Here is a 15,831-nt window from a genome sequence, read left to right on the forward strand (position 1 = left end):
TTTGTTTTGTGTTGGCATTTACTGATGGCCATGGGGCTGCCCTTAAGTACGCTTTGTATACCCTGTGAGACTCCATTGGGCTAGTCATTGTTAATCAGAAATGTCTTCTTGGTTAGGGAGTTCTTAAAGTTCTTTCTGAAAGATTATTTTAGTGAAATGTATGCGGCGGTGTTATTGAATTGAGTCAAGGTGAACATTTTGTATTTAAAATTATGGCCCTTCCTTGCCTGGGCAGCACAGTAGAGCTGACCCTGGTGGAAGGGGTGGGGGTGAGCCGACCCCTGGGTGTGAGCATGGGAGAGCTGGTCTGGCTACTCATCTGTCCTAGGGTGGCTTGGGCTCAGGGGTGCTGTGCTCCACCCCCTCACTGTCCCTAGGGTCATGAGTGCTGGTAAGATGGTTCTGCCCCTGGTCAGCTGCAGTCCCTGTCATGGGAAGCACAGTAGTACAAGGCTCTGGGGTCCAGGTGAGTTGGTCCTGCTGGTATGAGGGCAGGAGAGTTGACTCTGCCTCCTGCCAGTGGCAGAATTGGGTGGATTCACCTGAACAGTGCTGGAGAGCTCACCCCGGTAGTACAATAAGGTCATCAGTGGACTGACCAGCTCGGCTAACACCCAAGCCCGATCCAGGGCTATGAGTTAGCCCACCCCCAAATCTACATCATCTGTGAACTGTTGGAGCTCATGAAAGGGCTGGTCTTGCTGTTCCAAAGCTGCAGTATCGTCATGACACAGGGCAACAACTGGATTACTGGGAGGAGTCCCGGTGTGGATCCAATATTGATGATGTCACAGAAGCCAGATGTCTTGAACCAGACTCATTGACTTATTTTCTTCTCCAGAGCCCTTCTGCCTCTCATCTCTCTACCTCTTTCTTCCTTCCTTTCCCTTCTTTTTTCTTTCTTCCCTTTATTTTTTAAAGACACAATATTTATACAACTTTATGGGATACATTATGATAACGTAGGACAGGTGTATAATGTGTAATAAGCATCTCCATCTCCTGGTTAATCATTTTTATTTATTGTGAATTTCATATTCTATTCCTCATTTTAAAATCTATCATAGATTATTGTAACTGATAGGTTCTCTACTACGCTGAAGACCCAGAGGGAATTTCTCCATTCTGTGTTTCGGTGTACATTATGAGATTTCATTCTGTCTCCATTCCCCTCTGAACTGCATGGTGTCTAGTGACAACTAACCCCATCTGTTCTTCTTTGGGATTAGTATATTTGTTTATGCAAATGAGGGGAGAACATAGAATTTTGTTTTTCTTTTGCTTATTTCAATTATTGCAATGACCTCCAGTTCCATTCATATGTGTGTAAATGACAGAATGCCATTCTTTTTTTTATGGCTGAATAATATCTCATTGTTTATCTATGCCACTCAAACTTTATCTACTCATTTATTGAAAGGTGTCTGTGTTGTTTCCATATTTCGGTGATTGTGAATTGGGGTTAAATACACAGAGATGCAAATCTTTGTTCCCTGTGTTTCATCTCTTTTTTGATGTTGTACTTAGTAGCACATTTGCTAGATTACGTGACGGTTTTAATTTCAATTGTAGAGGAGTCATTACTGTTTTCTATGCAGCTGTATTGATAACATCACCCCAACAGTCTATAAGAGTTCTTTGTTCTCTATGTTCCTGCCAAACTGTGTTAGATTTTGCCATTCTATTGGAGTAAGGAAGTATCCGTGGGCCTTGGCTTCCATTTCCCTGATGCTTGATTAGATCAATCATTTATTTGTGCACATATTGGCCATTTTTATGCCTTTTTTTTTGAGAAGTGCTTACTTAGTCCTTCATAGACAGGACTAATTTTTTCTTCTTAAGAAAATAGTTGGGTTTTTCTCTTTTTAATTTCCATGTTAAGAAATCCAAAGATTAAAAGATAGATCATTTGGGAAACTTGCCACAAACATGACATCTGTGTCCAGACCCCTCTCGTTCACATAAAAAGCTGGGCACACAACTTATACCTGTAACCTAGGTGCTAGGGAGCTAGAGACAGAAGGACTCTCATGGCTTGCTGGCAGTTTAGGGATCTACTCAAATCACTGTACTCTAAGAGACCTTGTTTCAAAAAAATAAGGTAGAAAATAACTGAGGAAAACACCCAACAATGACCTCTGGCCTCCATGTGTACGTTTACACATGTACCCACACATCTCTACACAGACATGAACAAATACACCATACACATAACACACCACACACACACACCACACACACACATACACACACACACATCATACATACACACACATACCACATACACACATACACACCACATACACATACACACACACCACACACACATACACACACACATACCACATACACACACACATACACACACACACCACACACACATACCACACACACACATACATACCACATACACATACACACCACACACACATACACACACACATACCACACACACACACACCACACCACACACACACACATACACACACACACACACCACACACACACACAAACACACCACACACCACATACCACACACTCACACACACATCATACACACTCACACACACATAACACACACACACACACACACTACATCAAGTGCTGCCAACTTTGGAAGCACCCCTGAGCTTCAAGGTCCATTGTCATTTTGGGGGCTTCAGAGTAGAGGCATGAACGGTGACAGTCCTGACCCTTTTGATTACTGGTTGATCCATCCATCCACTACGCTTCATTCTCAGTCCTTCCAATCACTTAGAAAACCTCATGGACTTGGGGGTTTTCTCCTAGGTGCTTGGACAAAGACCAGACCTCTTTTGGGTAAAATTATCTCCCCCAGGCACCAGCCCGGCCAATCCGAAGAGATGTCTAAGTCCACCAGTTCCAAAATCCTTGAAAGAAAAGGCATGTTGCTTCTGTGTTCCCTGAATTACTGGCTTAGAATTTTAACTTTTGTAAGTTATGAAAGCCATGTATTATTTGTTTATCTAATTTGTAGCTTTCAAAACATAGCTTTTCCTCTTATTTTTGGTGTTTACTTAGCAGACAAGCCCCTTTTTGGTTGTGATTGTAGACATTTAGAAGGAGTAAAATTAGGAAGCTGTATTCAATGGCCTGTCTACCTTGATATGTCCTTAGCAACCTCTTCATAGAAACTTGTTAGTATCTGGGAATGCACACAGAGTTACCAAACACTGCATTAATACAGGTGACTAATGAACTTTGGAATTCAGAATGCTCAGAGCTTGCTGCTGTTGTGGTTTGTCTTCCTTCTCACTTTGCTTACTGAGGGAGGACAGGAACACAGAGGCTCCTCATTTGTTGTCAGGACTGAAGAACATGGAGATGGAGAGGATCTTTTCACCTCGGTGCTTCCATCTTGACAATGTTTGATTTAATATGTATGAATTTGAAAGACATTTTAGAACAAGAAGAAAAAGTCAAATAATTATATAAAATGGTATTTAAAAGTTCTCCACTTCGGATCTGCGGTACGCTAACGGAGAACTAAAAATGGATCCTCCTTTTTATATTTAATGGAGCAGGTAGGACAGGACACACAGTCCCCTTAATCACGCTGATATAAAGTGTCTCCTCCTCCCCCTCCCCTCACGCTCCCCTTGTACTACTGGAAGTTTTAAGGTTATATTCTGTGTTAAGATTTGCCTAGAAAAAGCAGTCTTAATTCTCTGAATTTTTTTTCATTCCCCTTTCTTGATAAATAAGCTTCCATACGTCGTTTACTGTCTCATTTTATCTGTTTTCTCTTCTTAAGCCGCCTTTCCAGATTCCGTAGCCCCGTGATAATCATTCCACGCCCCACATATGGATCGTTCAAAGCCATCGGAATGGCTGCAGTTTCTTCTGTGCCTCACTCCCGGGTCACACTGGATTCTCAGTTCTCTCAGCAGTTATCTGCTGACTTTCTTACTTCATGATGTAGGGGTGGTTTTGTTAACCCACTTCCCCTGCCTAGAATCCCATCGACGACCTTCCGTCTCCTCCAAGCTAAACCAAACTCAGCTTATCTCAAATATCACCTTTTCCAGCAAATGGTGCTGTTTACATGTTAATGCCATCCTTTTAGTTTGCCTGTGTGTATTTGGCTGCTTCTTGCCTATGTAGTATGTAGAAGTGCCAAGGTAAGAGAGACAGAGATTGTTCCTATGAAATTGTAACTCTTGAGGCTAAATGCAATGTGTCAAATAAACATGAGATATTTTACACATAGTTGCTATGTCAGCTGATTTGAAATGACTCTTCATCCACATGAATAACAGCGGCTAGGTAACAATACTGGTATTTTACTTTGTATTACTTTAGAGAAGGTATGTAATCCTGTTGGTAGCCCTGGATAGACAGATTCTCATTATGTAGACCAGAGATCTGCCTGTCACCATGGCTGTCTTAAGATTAGTGTTTTACAAATTCAGTCTTTCTCAAGACATTTTTTCAAGTAAGAGCAAAGTGTCTGTCTAGGTCACACTGATGATGGCGCGTGCTTTCCAGCTCACTGTGGCCCATGTACACACTGATGATGGCGCGTGCTTTGTGGCTGATTGCCTCAAGCAGCCAAGTGAATCTCTGTGACAGGGACTTCTTTCTGTCCTGGAAGAAAGAAAACATGAAACATAGAGACTAGCCTGGTCAGACTGGCTATCCATTCTTCAGAAAATCTGGGAGGAGGGGCTGAGAAAGGAATGTGATTTATGATGTACAGTATTGCTGACAGAAGATGCTATGCTTAGGGGGAGGGGAGTTAGGGGCGTGGCTAGAGGAAAAAGTGTAAAACCCACACAGGCTATCTGAGTGATGGGTGGATGTAATCAGCCATGTGCCTGTGGAAGGACATTAAAACACAGAAAGAGGAAAACACCGTTAACTCCAGGGTAATCCTTTAAATTGTGATGGTCTGTCCCAGACTGGTTGTCAACATATCCCCTTCCCAGGTGCACTTGATGTTCTCTTTACCCTAAGATAGCCTGTGAATGCAGGAAGGTTAGAACAGTGTCTCTCCCAGGAGTCCCAGAAAACATGCGGTTGGTGAGTGAGAAGGCACAGGAAGAGGCTCAGTTCGTGGTTCTGGAGATTTCGTTTGGAGCCAGAGCCATTGTCTCTTCTTTCCCTCAGTTTAATGTGTACTTCCAACTCGCCAGCAGCTCTGACTTAACAATAGTTCAGTTTCCTATCTGTGGACCGGTATGGTACAGGGAGGTAGGCGGGCAGCATGATAAAGCCCAGAGATGGAGCCTCATCCCTCTAGGTGGGCGGGGCATTGAGTTCAGCAGCTTATTAACATGCCCTTGTGCTTTCTTCGCAGAGACGATTCTTCTGTCCTGGGCTCAGGTTTCAGGTGTACTTTTTGAGTTCATCTGTCTTCCTTAATCCAATCAAATCACGAGACAAAAATTGAAATAGTCTAGAAGATGTGTTTTTCCTTTCTAAATGTCTGTATGAATGGGCTCTGTGACGATAGGTTATCAGAACAGAAAAGAAGGAAATGAAAGGGAAGTGGGGAAAAGGAACGGTTTGTTAGGTCAGAATTGATGGAATCATGCCTAACACAATCGCCTCTACCTCTGTTTTGTGATGTGACATGCAGCAAGCAGATCTGTCAACGTGGCTAAAATTAGTCCCGTCGGGCAAGCAGTGTGGCTGTATTCAGACTTATGATTGGTCCGGGTAATAACGAGACTGTTTATCACTTCATGGAATACATACATGAGAGAAACAGTTTCTTGAGGGAAAGGGGAACACACAAGCCCACTCAGTCAGACAGCTTTGACAGCTAGTACACCACCCTTACTACATCTGCCGCAGGCATGCTTGGTTTGTGCGGAGTATACCATCCTGGTTCTTCTGAGCCGTGGCTGGCAGTGTTCTGTCCACGGAGCACTCTCTTCCTTAGGCGTCCTAGTTTTGGCAACTGTCTCCTTTGCCTAGCTCAGATCGTCACTGACTGTTTACAATAGGCCTGCCTGTGACCACAGTCTGTAACATATACAATGGCTTCCAAATAGGGACTGGTAGCAGCCCTCACATAAGGGTTAGGTCACTCAAGAGCACGGATGCTGCCTCGAAGCACTGCCAGCCTGGAGCAGCTGACACTGGCCTTTATCTTGTTTGGCTACAAACAAAAAGCCAGGATGGGGAGAGGAGGAGGAGCCAGAGGTTTAATCCTGAAGGGACATTAGGAACGGAGCATTTACAGTGAGTACAGTTGTTAACTCCTCACTTTTGTGCTTCTTATTTAAGAGAGGGGAATTACAGGAGAAAGGAGAGATGGGCGATCTGAGGGCTGGACAGCTAGGGTCCTTGCTTTCTGATTTTCCCTAAAAAGGCTGCCCTCATCTAAACATATTCAAATGTATCCTGGGAAACTCAGGCTTCAACTTAAAGCTTTTGGGCTGCTAGAGAGATACCAGTACCAGTCCTTATTAAGCCATCTGTGGTGTGTTTTCTTCTGTCTTCAGAGGATAGTATATAGAGTAAAGTAGGGAAAACTCTCACACAAATTAATAAGGAAAGATTTAAGTCTGTCACTTCTTTCAGCCTTTGTGCTTCGTATATTGCCTCTCCTTTAGTTGCCTGGAAAGGAGAGGATTTGATGGGTGCTATTTTTAACAGGAGCGGGGATAAAAGGGGGTATTATCTCTAATGCCAGGAAGGTGACCACAGACAAACATTTGATGATGGGAGGGAGGGAGAGGCCCTTGGGCTTCAAACGCTGATTGATCGGTCTTCTGTCATCTTGGAGTCAGTTGCAACTCGATGGGTACCTGTATGCTCTTGGCCTGATGCTCTCACTTGCACTGTCATGACCTGCTGTCGAGTGGCATTTTCTTTTCTAACCTCTCTGTGACTAGAAGACCTCTTTTCCTTTACGAAGTGACTCATGAAGGAAAAGCATAGGAACTTGCAGCACCTAGAAGTAGAAACTTGTGCCTTACTATTTTGCATTTAAGTGGAGTAGTTACTGTGTTTCAAAAGCCAGAGTGAGTAACCAGGATAAGGGCAGGACAATCCACCAAAGGTCATCACCACAGTCTCTGCTTGCTGAAGCTGTTGCCTTGAATTACGCAGGTTTATCTTTTACATCAGATGTGACCTTTGTGAAAACCAGGGAGCATAGCTGTCGACGCTATGTTGCAATATGAACTGTTAGAGTTGAAAATGAAATGTTCCTATTAATTGTTTCCTGTGAACCATGTGATTGATTCACTTACGCCACGTCCCATGATGGCTAAGCGTATGACCCACGCATTCATTTGTAAAGGGGAGTACACAACAGAAACTCAAGTGTGAGCTCAGTAAAACACCGCTTTGTCTACATCCCTGGGCTACACGAGAAAAGTTCTTTGCTTGCAGTTTGATAAGTAGAACATTTGTCACAGGAAAATCTTGCTTTGAAGTTTGCCTTTCTGGGCTTGTAAACCGAAAGGCTTCTAAGCCCTCTCTGGAGTGATGTACAGTGGTCCTCCTCAGACACCTTGTTTAGTTTTCGTATCATTTTTGTGCTCCTCACACAGGACCATGACTGTGTCATTAGTCTTGAGGGGAAGGCTCCTAGAGGGGAGTCCTTGATGTGTTTGTCCTTCTGGGAAAAAAGTATCAATGCTAACTATGCTCTAGAAATTATTTTTTCTTATGAACCAGGACAAGTCAGTTGGGTCTATTTGTGCGCTTTAGCCTGACGGAGAGCCACACCAGGCAGTAGTTACACCTGATAAGAATAGATAAGAAATATTAATCGCCGTGAAATTCTGGATCTCTAGCTGGAAGCAGTCTCACGTTCTTCTGCCCAGATAAGATCTTCTCTAGTTCGGTCCCTTCATTCTGCAGCTAAGGAAACTAAGTCTGAGAGACGTTGAGTGATTGCCCTGTGCTTACTTGTGTGTAACCTGACGGCACATGTGGAGATGTGGGATACGGCAGTCCTGTGATTGGGTGAGCTGAGTTGTTGATGTATCTCTAGTTTAAGGTAGGATGTGTGTCACTTGGTTTAGGAATCTGACAAAACTGCCTGTCAGTAAGGGGCACCCATTAGTTATACAGAGTCTTAGGCAAGTAGGTGCTATCTGTGCATCTGAGGCAGCTCAGTGCACACCAGCCTGACTCTTCGTTGACCTTTGACACAGTTTTCGAGACAATCATTGTTACATCAGTGTGTTCCCCATTTGTACCCAGTTCTACGTCCTTGAACAAGGAGGCTGTATTAACCTTTGTTATCAGATGGCTTTTCTGAGACCGAGACTTGATATTTGTCCCTTAGAAAGCAGTGAACTGATTAATAATTTAGACATATTCGGGGAAGTCAGAGTCAGCACCTGTGTGACACTGAGGTGTGGCTTAGGAAGTACTGGGGTAGCTCACACTTCCTAGGATTGGATGCCTTCCATGGAATTTTGTTATATTTGAGGTTTTTTTTTTTATTAGCTAAGGCTAGTATCATTATCATTTAATAAATTAAACACAACATGGTTAAAAACATATTATTTCTCTCTCCTGTCACCAGGCAGCTTCCTAAGGCAGGCTCCAAAGGGGGTCAGCCAACTGAATGAGATGTGTTTTGCCTTTTGCAAATAACCTTGCTTCAGAAAATTCACTGATAAACGTTACTTAACTCAAAATTCAGATGCTGAAAAACTAGGAAACGGAACGTAGACATGTGTATACTCCAGGTATCCCAGCACGTGGGTGTCAGAAGCAAGATGATCAGAAATTTAAAGCCAGTTTGGAATGCATAAGTCTGAGACCAGTGTGTGCTGCATGGGACCTTGTGGGGGGGGGGGGGAGAGAGGAGAGGAGGGGAGGGGATCAGAGAGTAGATAGAAGAGGGAGAAACAAGGAAGTCAGGAGAGGGGTTATAGAGCAGTACTGGGAGAGTACTTAAGATCAGCGCCCCGCTCTCACCCACCTGACTCTTACACACCCGGCTCTTACCCACCCCTCTCTTACCCACCCACCCCTCTCTTAGGCACTTTGTCAGTTCAGCAGATCTAGTTGTTTCCCACGCTCGTTTGGTGTGGACAGTTACAAGTTCTTCATACTGCTACTTGATTTTTTGCTGCCTTGATTTTTTTCCCCCTTCGTTATTGGTGGGTAAGAATAACTTTGTTTTTGTTACAATGTTGGTTGATAACTTGAAACAAATTAGAGTCATCTGGGAAGTCAGAACCTCAGTTGAGAAAACGAGAACATCAGTCTGTTCTGTGGACAAGTCTTTTTGTTTTTTCTTTTTGTTTTTTCTTTTTCTTTCTTTCTTTTTTTTTTGGTGAGTGTACATTTTCTTTTTTAAAAAAAACCCAATTGATTATTTTATTTATTTACATGTCAAATATTGTCCCCCTTCCCAGTCTCCCCTCTGCAACCCCCCCTTCCCTTTGCCTCTAAGAGGGTGCTCCTTCACCCACCTACTCACTCCTGCCTCACCCCTCTAGCTTCTCCCTATTCTGGGGCATCAAGCCTCCACAGGACCCAGTGCCTCCCCTCCCACTGATGCCATATAAGGCAGTCTTCTGCTACACAGGTATTAGAGCCATGGACCCAACCATGTATTCTCTTTGGTTGGTGGTAGTCTTTTTCTTGATTAATGATTAATGGTTAACCTGTGGGTGCTGCCACCCCTAGGCTGGTGGTCCTGGGCTGTGTAAGAGAGCAGGTGGGTGTGAAGCAAACCTGTAAGCAGTACTCCTCCATGGCCCCTGCTTCAGCTCCTGCCTCTGGGTATCTGGATTGAGTTCCTGCCCTGACTTCCTGTCATGATAGACTGTGACCTCTGAGGTGAAATAGGTCTTTTCTGCAGTTTCCTTCCCAAGCTGCTAAAGAGGAAGCAAAGGCAGCTGCTAAGTGAATATTAATAAAATTATCTGACATGTGTGAGCAGCTTTCTGATAATCACATTAACTTCTTGAACTTCGATCAGCTACTTTTCAGTAATGAAAGTATAACTTGAATTGGTTAAACAAACAAACACACACACACAAAAACACCACCACAACAATGCACAACCTTGTAAAATACAAAAATATCCATTAGTCTTGAGTAAAGCTGTTCCCAGGACTGAAATAACACCCATTTATTAAAAACATAAGCTCTAAAAGGGTATTTTATGCTAGACCACTTCCAGAAGAGCAGGATCGTTGTTAGTAACTAAACTTTATCCTCAAAAGCAAACCTAGTTCCCCATGATATGCAGTTGTTAATCTCATCTGTCTGGTAACCCTTTTACTAGTATGTGTCAAAACAGCTTATTATTATAAAATTCCAAATGCCTCTGAAATTTTCAATATAACTGCATATTATATTAATGTAACCTGGGTGTGGCATTAATTAATCAGCATCAATTAGACCTTTTTGATATAATTTATTTTTCAAGAAAGTAACATTTTGGAATTGCTACTATTATTTATTTATATCTATCTATCTATCTATCTATCTATCTATCTATCTATCTATCATCTATCTGTCTATCTCTGTCATCTCTCCAATCTTCAAATTAGACAACATCTAAACCTAGCACATTGTGTTTCATAACTAGAACACCCTCCCTTTTTTTACTTACTCATATATAGAATACGTTGTTTTAGTCTAAATGACGTTTGGATATATACATTAGGAAAGCCCCTTTTATCATTGTTTTGACACAATAGAAATTTGTTCTTTCCTTTCACATGTCAGCAATACTGGCAGAGGCTCCTTGGAATCTCATTTGATCTACGCTCATAACTCTGTGCTTCACCATCCTCTCCTGAGAGCACCCTAGAGCATCTCCCAGCCTGACAGGGAGCTAGAACTTTGGCCGTGAAGTCCACCATAGAGACTGTAGTATCGGTGGACAGCAGATGGGCTGGCAGGTGGTTTATTCAACAGTCCCTTGAAACAGCAATCAGAATTTCTGCATAGCTATTCCACTTCTCATTGGCTAGAACTTGGCTACAGGGCCACAGCTAGCTGCAAAGGAGGTGGGGGGCTCTAGCTGTAAATCCAGGACAGGAATAGTCACAGTTAAATCTCAGTATTTGTTACTAAGGAAATGAGAAAATGGATATTTGGAGAGACAGTATCACCATGCTCTTGTGTTTCATACTGGGTCTTGGAGCTACAATGTATAAAATCAAAACCCCTCTTTCTGTTTTTGTTATGAGCAATGGTTTCTTAATTTAGAACCTGGCTTTATTTAGAAACCCCGTTTCTTCTGTGAAGTATCGTTGCTTTATTTGGCAATCTAGTCTGACTTTGCTTTCCTATTTCCTTTTGCCTTTCAGCTGTTTTGGAAAGAAGTAAGGCTTAGATTTCTCCATGTTAACCATGAGCGTGACACTGTCCCCACTGAGGTCACAGGACCCAGATCCCATGGCCACTGATGCCTCACCCATGGCCATCAACATGACACCTACTGTGGAGCAGGAGGAGGGAGAGGGAGAAGAGGCTGTGAAGGACATAGAGGCTGAGCCACAGTATGGAAAGCTACCTCCACTCCACACAGCAGCGGACTGGAAGATTGTCCTGCATTTACCTGAAATTGAGACCTGGCTGCGGATGACCTCCGAGAGGGTCCGTGACCTAACCTACTCAGTCCAGCAGGACGCAGACAGCAAGCATGTGGATGTGCATCTAGTTCAGCTAAAGGTAAGGCAGGCTCTCTGGAAAGAAGTTTAAAATTGCCCCTGGTACCTTGAGCCAGTCTCGGTTTTGTAACTGCCAATGAGGAAGAGTCCAGGGGAAAATATAGTAACATTTGGAAACATTATTCTTGATGGTAAACAGATAATTTTTCTTCTCATTTTACTACATTGTAAATTAGAGTAAAACTGGCCTTTGAGAATAGAACAGAGATGCAAGAAACAGGAAGGATATTTTTGTTCCGTGTCATAGAAATCAGTGGTGGAGAATGAAAGGATCTTACAAACGATTCCATAAGGCTTAACAAAAGACTCGTGGTAGAATACCAAGCTGCGATGGTGAACAGGTCACGTGATTAGTACCTTCTGCAGAAGCTGATGCTGCCTTTGAAGCAAATGGTGGTTTCTACCCTGGTGGGAAGGGCCATGCTTTCCTTGCAGAGTGCCTTTCATCCGAAGACAATGCATTATGCAGAAGAAAGGAGCTTTTTATAACAACTGATCTAGTGTCAGACGTTTTTTCAAATGTCTGTGGCTTCTGGAGACCTTTTGAAAGTGTCACAGCACTGAGAAATGGAGGTGCTGGCGAGAATACAATTCAATGAGGGCTCCAGAAATACGCTGTGACTTCGACCCTGACGTAGCCTCTTCTGTCTCCCAAGTCCTTGAGGGGAAAAATATATACCATGTAGGCCTTATATAAACTTCAAGTTAGAGGGGATCCTAAGGAAGATCACCTAAGCTGGTTCATCTTAAATGACATAAAATAAAAAGTCTAAACAGATTCGTAGATCTTAACACTGAAGTGACTTACAGCCTGTAACCACCATGGAAGAGTGGTGAGCGGTCAAGAGAGAGCATGTTTCTAAATGTTTAGACTGGATCTGGCTTAACCTTTCACGTTAGTTTGACAGATCATCAGCCAGACATCTTGGTTACACTCCCACTGTTGTGATAAAGCACAGTGACCAAACACACCCTGGGGAGGAAACGGTTTATTCAGCTTACACCTGTCAGGTCTCAGTCTACCACTGAAGGAAGTCAGGACCAAACCTTCAGGCAGGAGCCTGAAGGCAGAGTGGATACAGAAGCCAGAGAGGAATGCTGGTTACTGGCTCGCTCCAGATGGCTTGCTCAGCCTGCTTTCTCATAGCATCCAGGACCACTAGCTCAGGGATGGTACCATCCACAATGGTCTGGGCCCATCCTCATCAGCCCGTAATTAAGAAAACACCCTGCAGGCTTGCCTACAGTTCGATCTTATGAGACATTTTCCTCAATTGTGATTCCCTCTTTTCAGATAACTCTAGCTTGTGTCAAATTGACAAGACCTCACTAGGACACAGATTTCTACATTAGTGTTTAAGACAGGGAGGGAAAGAAGACACAGAGGAGAGAAGGGAGGAGGGGAGGAATAAGAAAGGGAGAGAGAGGAGCACAGGCCAGTGTAAGCCAGAGAGTCAGATGTCATTGGTAGCTGCTCCTGGTAAGAACTCAGCATGATGGCAGAGCTAAGCTGGAAGCAGCCTCAGCAGAATGACAGGCCCTGACAGCACCCTCCTATGGCAGTAGGGAGTATTGTAACTGGGTTCCAGAAATAATTTATTCAGAGGAATAGTCCCCAGGCATCTTGGGATGAGTGTAAACTAGAAGTTAGAGGACACTCGTTCGTACTACTCCCTCCAGTGCTGGTCTAGTATGTGGCTTCCCTAAATTGATAGAGGATTGAGCTTATAAGGCAAATCACTTGTTACTCCACAAATCCTTCACATGTGCACAGGAAGTTAGTAAACGGTAGAAGAAGTGAGGGGGGTGAACGCACTGTTAGGAGACACAGCTAAAAACACTGTTAAAACGGTCTTAAAAATACTAACTTGTCATTAACTTCATTTGATTAGATCAGTAATGTACATATGGAAACTTAAATTTCAAACCAGAATAGGAATGTAAATTTTATGTGCCGTTAATGTATATTTGTATTGAGCGCTTGAAGCATCATCTCTAGGGATACCTGCTTTCTCACTGTAGCTGTCCTCCTACTTTTCCAAAGACTTCTTGAATCTGTCATTGCTGTTTCAGAGCGTGGGTTATCTTCTCCACTGAGAAAGGAGCTTCAGGAGATGTAAGGTCAGGACAGTGGCCCTATAATACCAGACAATTGACTGTTTAGTGATGAATTGGAATTGTCTACTTTTGTTTTATTCTAGGGCTTCTGTTAGCACCTTCCCATAGGTTTGTTTCATCAAGTTACTTAACTATAAATTCTCTGTAATGTTCTCAAATGTGTGTAATAATGGAACTCTTCTCGCATTGAGCCCCAAATCGGCAAGCTCCAGTGTGTGTGGCCTCTACTATGGTCTTCATGAAGGGCTTAGTTTTGAATCCTAATATGCTTATATAAGTTTCTCCTTCATTATATAACATTTCTTTATTCAGTGAGATTTTGGTATATTTAAATTTTTGAATATGTCACTGCGGTACTGGGTTCAGTCTCTCTTCCCGGGGTGTGCGGGTGCCACCCATAAGCTGGGGGCCCACAGTCTGCCTAAGTCAGATACTGCTCCAGGAGGGAGTGAAGCTGAGGGAGTGAAAAGGAAAGAGAATATGAAGCAGCTCTCTGAGATGATCCTAGCTTGTTTGTATTTCTTTATTGGGGATGCGGGGATGGGTTTGAATGCATACACTTTATTCAAGTGAACAAAGGGTTATCTAGTTTCTGGGAAAGGGCCGTAAGAATATCCAGGGAGGGAAAGGCCATTCATTGCCAGAAGGATAAGGCTACAGAGATGCCTCATTAGCATGACAAGATATTCCAGGTGCTGGGTAGTGACTGATTAATTGTGACAAGCTGGTTGGGTGCTCTGAGGCTGGTATGGAAACAGGGAGGGAGTTAACCCTACTCCTACTGGTCTCAGGATAAGGTTCTAATCTCTCTCAGTGTTTCAGATTTCCAGGGTTTGGGCATGCTCAACCTCGCCTGTTCATGCCAGTTCCTCTGGTGGCATGGTACACGTGCCCTACATATCATCCTTTTGCATTCTACATACATTCAAAATGATAAAGAACATAGCAGTGTTTTAGTGGCTCTTTAACAGGACAGCCTTGAAAAGCAGCTTCCGGATGAGACGGTGGCAAAGCAGGGGGCAGATCCATCTTGAGTGAGTGGACTCAGCTTCACTCACTGCTTTGGTTCGTTACTTGATTTATTAATTTTCAGTGGGAAGCAGTCATCAGGGCTGGGAATTCGCATGACCTTAAAGACATCTGAGTGCCGAAAATGACAATTTTGTATATCTATTCCAATGTTTCCCTAATGGTCCAAACCCAAGTTTCTTACCTGGCTACTCTGCTCCTGTCTTAGCTGGCCTCTCAGGCTGGAGATAGCCCTTCAGTTTCTCTGAGTCCTTCCCTACTTGTCCCAGTTATGGTGGAGAGACCAGTCTTAGCCTAGGCACACATACATCTCTGTCGACAGGGAGCCCATTCCCCAGATGTGCCCTCAATTTGCTCACCGCTGTCTAACATTACTGCTGCAGCTGCACCAGCTAGACCCTTGCCTGCCTGGGTACGTAAGCCCTGTACCAATCTTGCTTTCTTTTATCTTCACCCCTCTTGAAGCCTATTTCCCACTCAGTAGCTATTAGTTTTTTTGTTTTGTTTTTTAATTTCTATCAAGGTATGCCATCCTTTTCATTTGGATCTCTTCCTTTGATTCTTATATTTTTGGTTGTGAGGTTGTGAGCCTAGCCTTTAAGGACTGAGCCAGCTCTCCAGCCCTTCCTTTGACTCTTTACTGCCTAAGTCTCTGGTGTGACTCCTCCCATTCACCCTTATCTTTAAAGCCTCAGAGAATGTCAAGGTAGTTCTTGGTCTGGAGCTTTCCTCCTTCCTTTTGCCTAGAGACTGTTTGCCTGCGTTGCACAGCTGACTCTCGATCCTCACTGTTAGCCAGAGACATACCCAGGTTTCAACATCCACTCACTGGAGAGGATCAGGCAGAGGTTGGGAAGAAGTAGGTGGGGCTTATTCTGTATTTGATGAAGGACACACACACACACACACACACAAACAGCTAATTGTCTATGCATCTCACACTGGCTTTAGAATGTTTACTTTAAGTTGTTTCAACGTTGTTTTCTCTGACATTAAATTAATGTACACTTTTTTAAAGCTTCACTGAAAAAATGTTTTTGGAAAACGCTCCAAT

The 15,831-nt window shown here is 43.3% G+C and overlaps 1 protein-coding gene across 1 annotated transcript in view; it reads left to right on the top strand.

Moving 5' to 3' along the window:
* Positions 1–15,831, top strand: part of Akap6 (A-kinase anchoring protein 6) — a 414,932-nt gene that overhangs the window by 78,856 nt on the left and 320,245 nt on the right. Inside the window, exon 2 of the mRNA XM_028757469.1 lies at positions 11,268–11,631. Within this exon, the coding sequence (XP_028613302.1) occupies positions 11,302–11,631 (330 nt within the window). The 5' untranslated portion in view covers positions 11,268–11,301. The remainder of the gene's footprint in view (positions 1–11,267; positions 11,632–15,831) is intronic.

This window comes from Grammomys surdaster, unplaced genomic scaffold (genome assembly GCF_004785775.1).
Source record: "Grammomys surdaster isolate TR1022 unplaced genomic scaffold, NIH_TR_1.0 126163, whole genome shotgun sequence".
Classification (NCBI taxonomy): Eukaryota; Metazoa; Chordata; class Mammalia; order Rodentia; family Muridae; genus Grammomys; species Grammomys surdaster.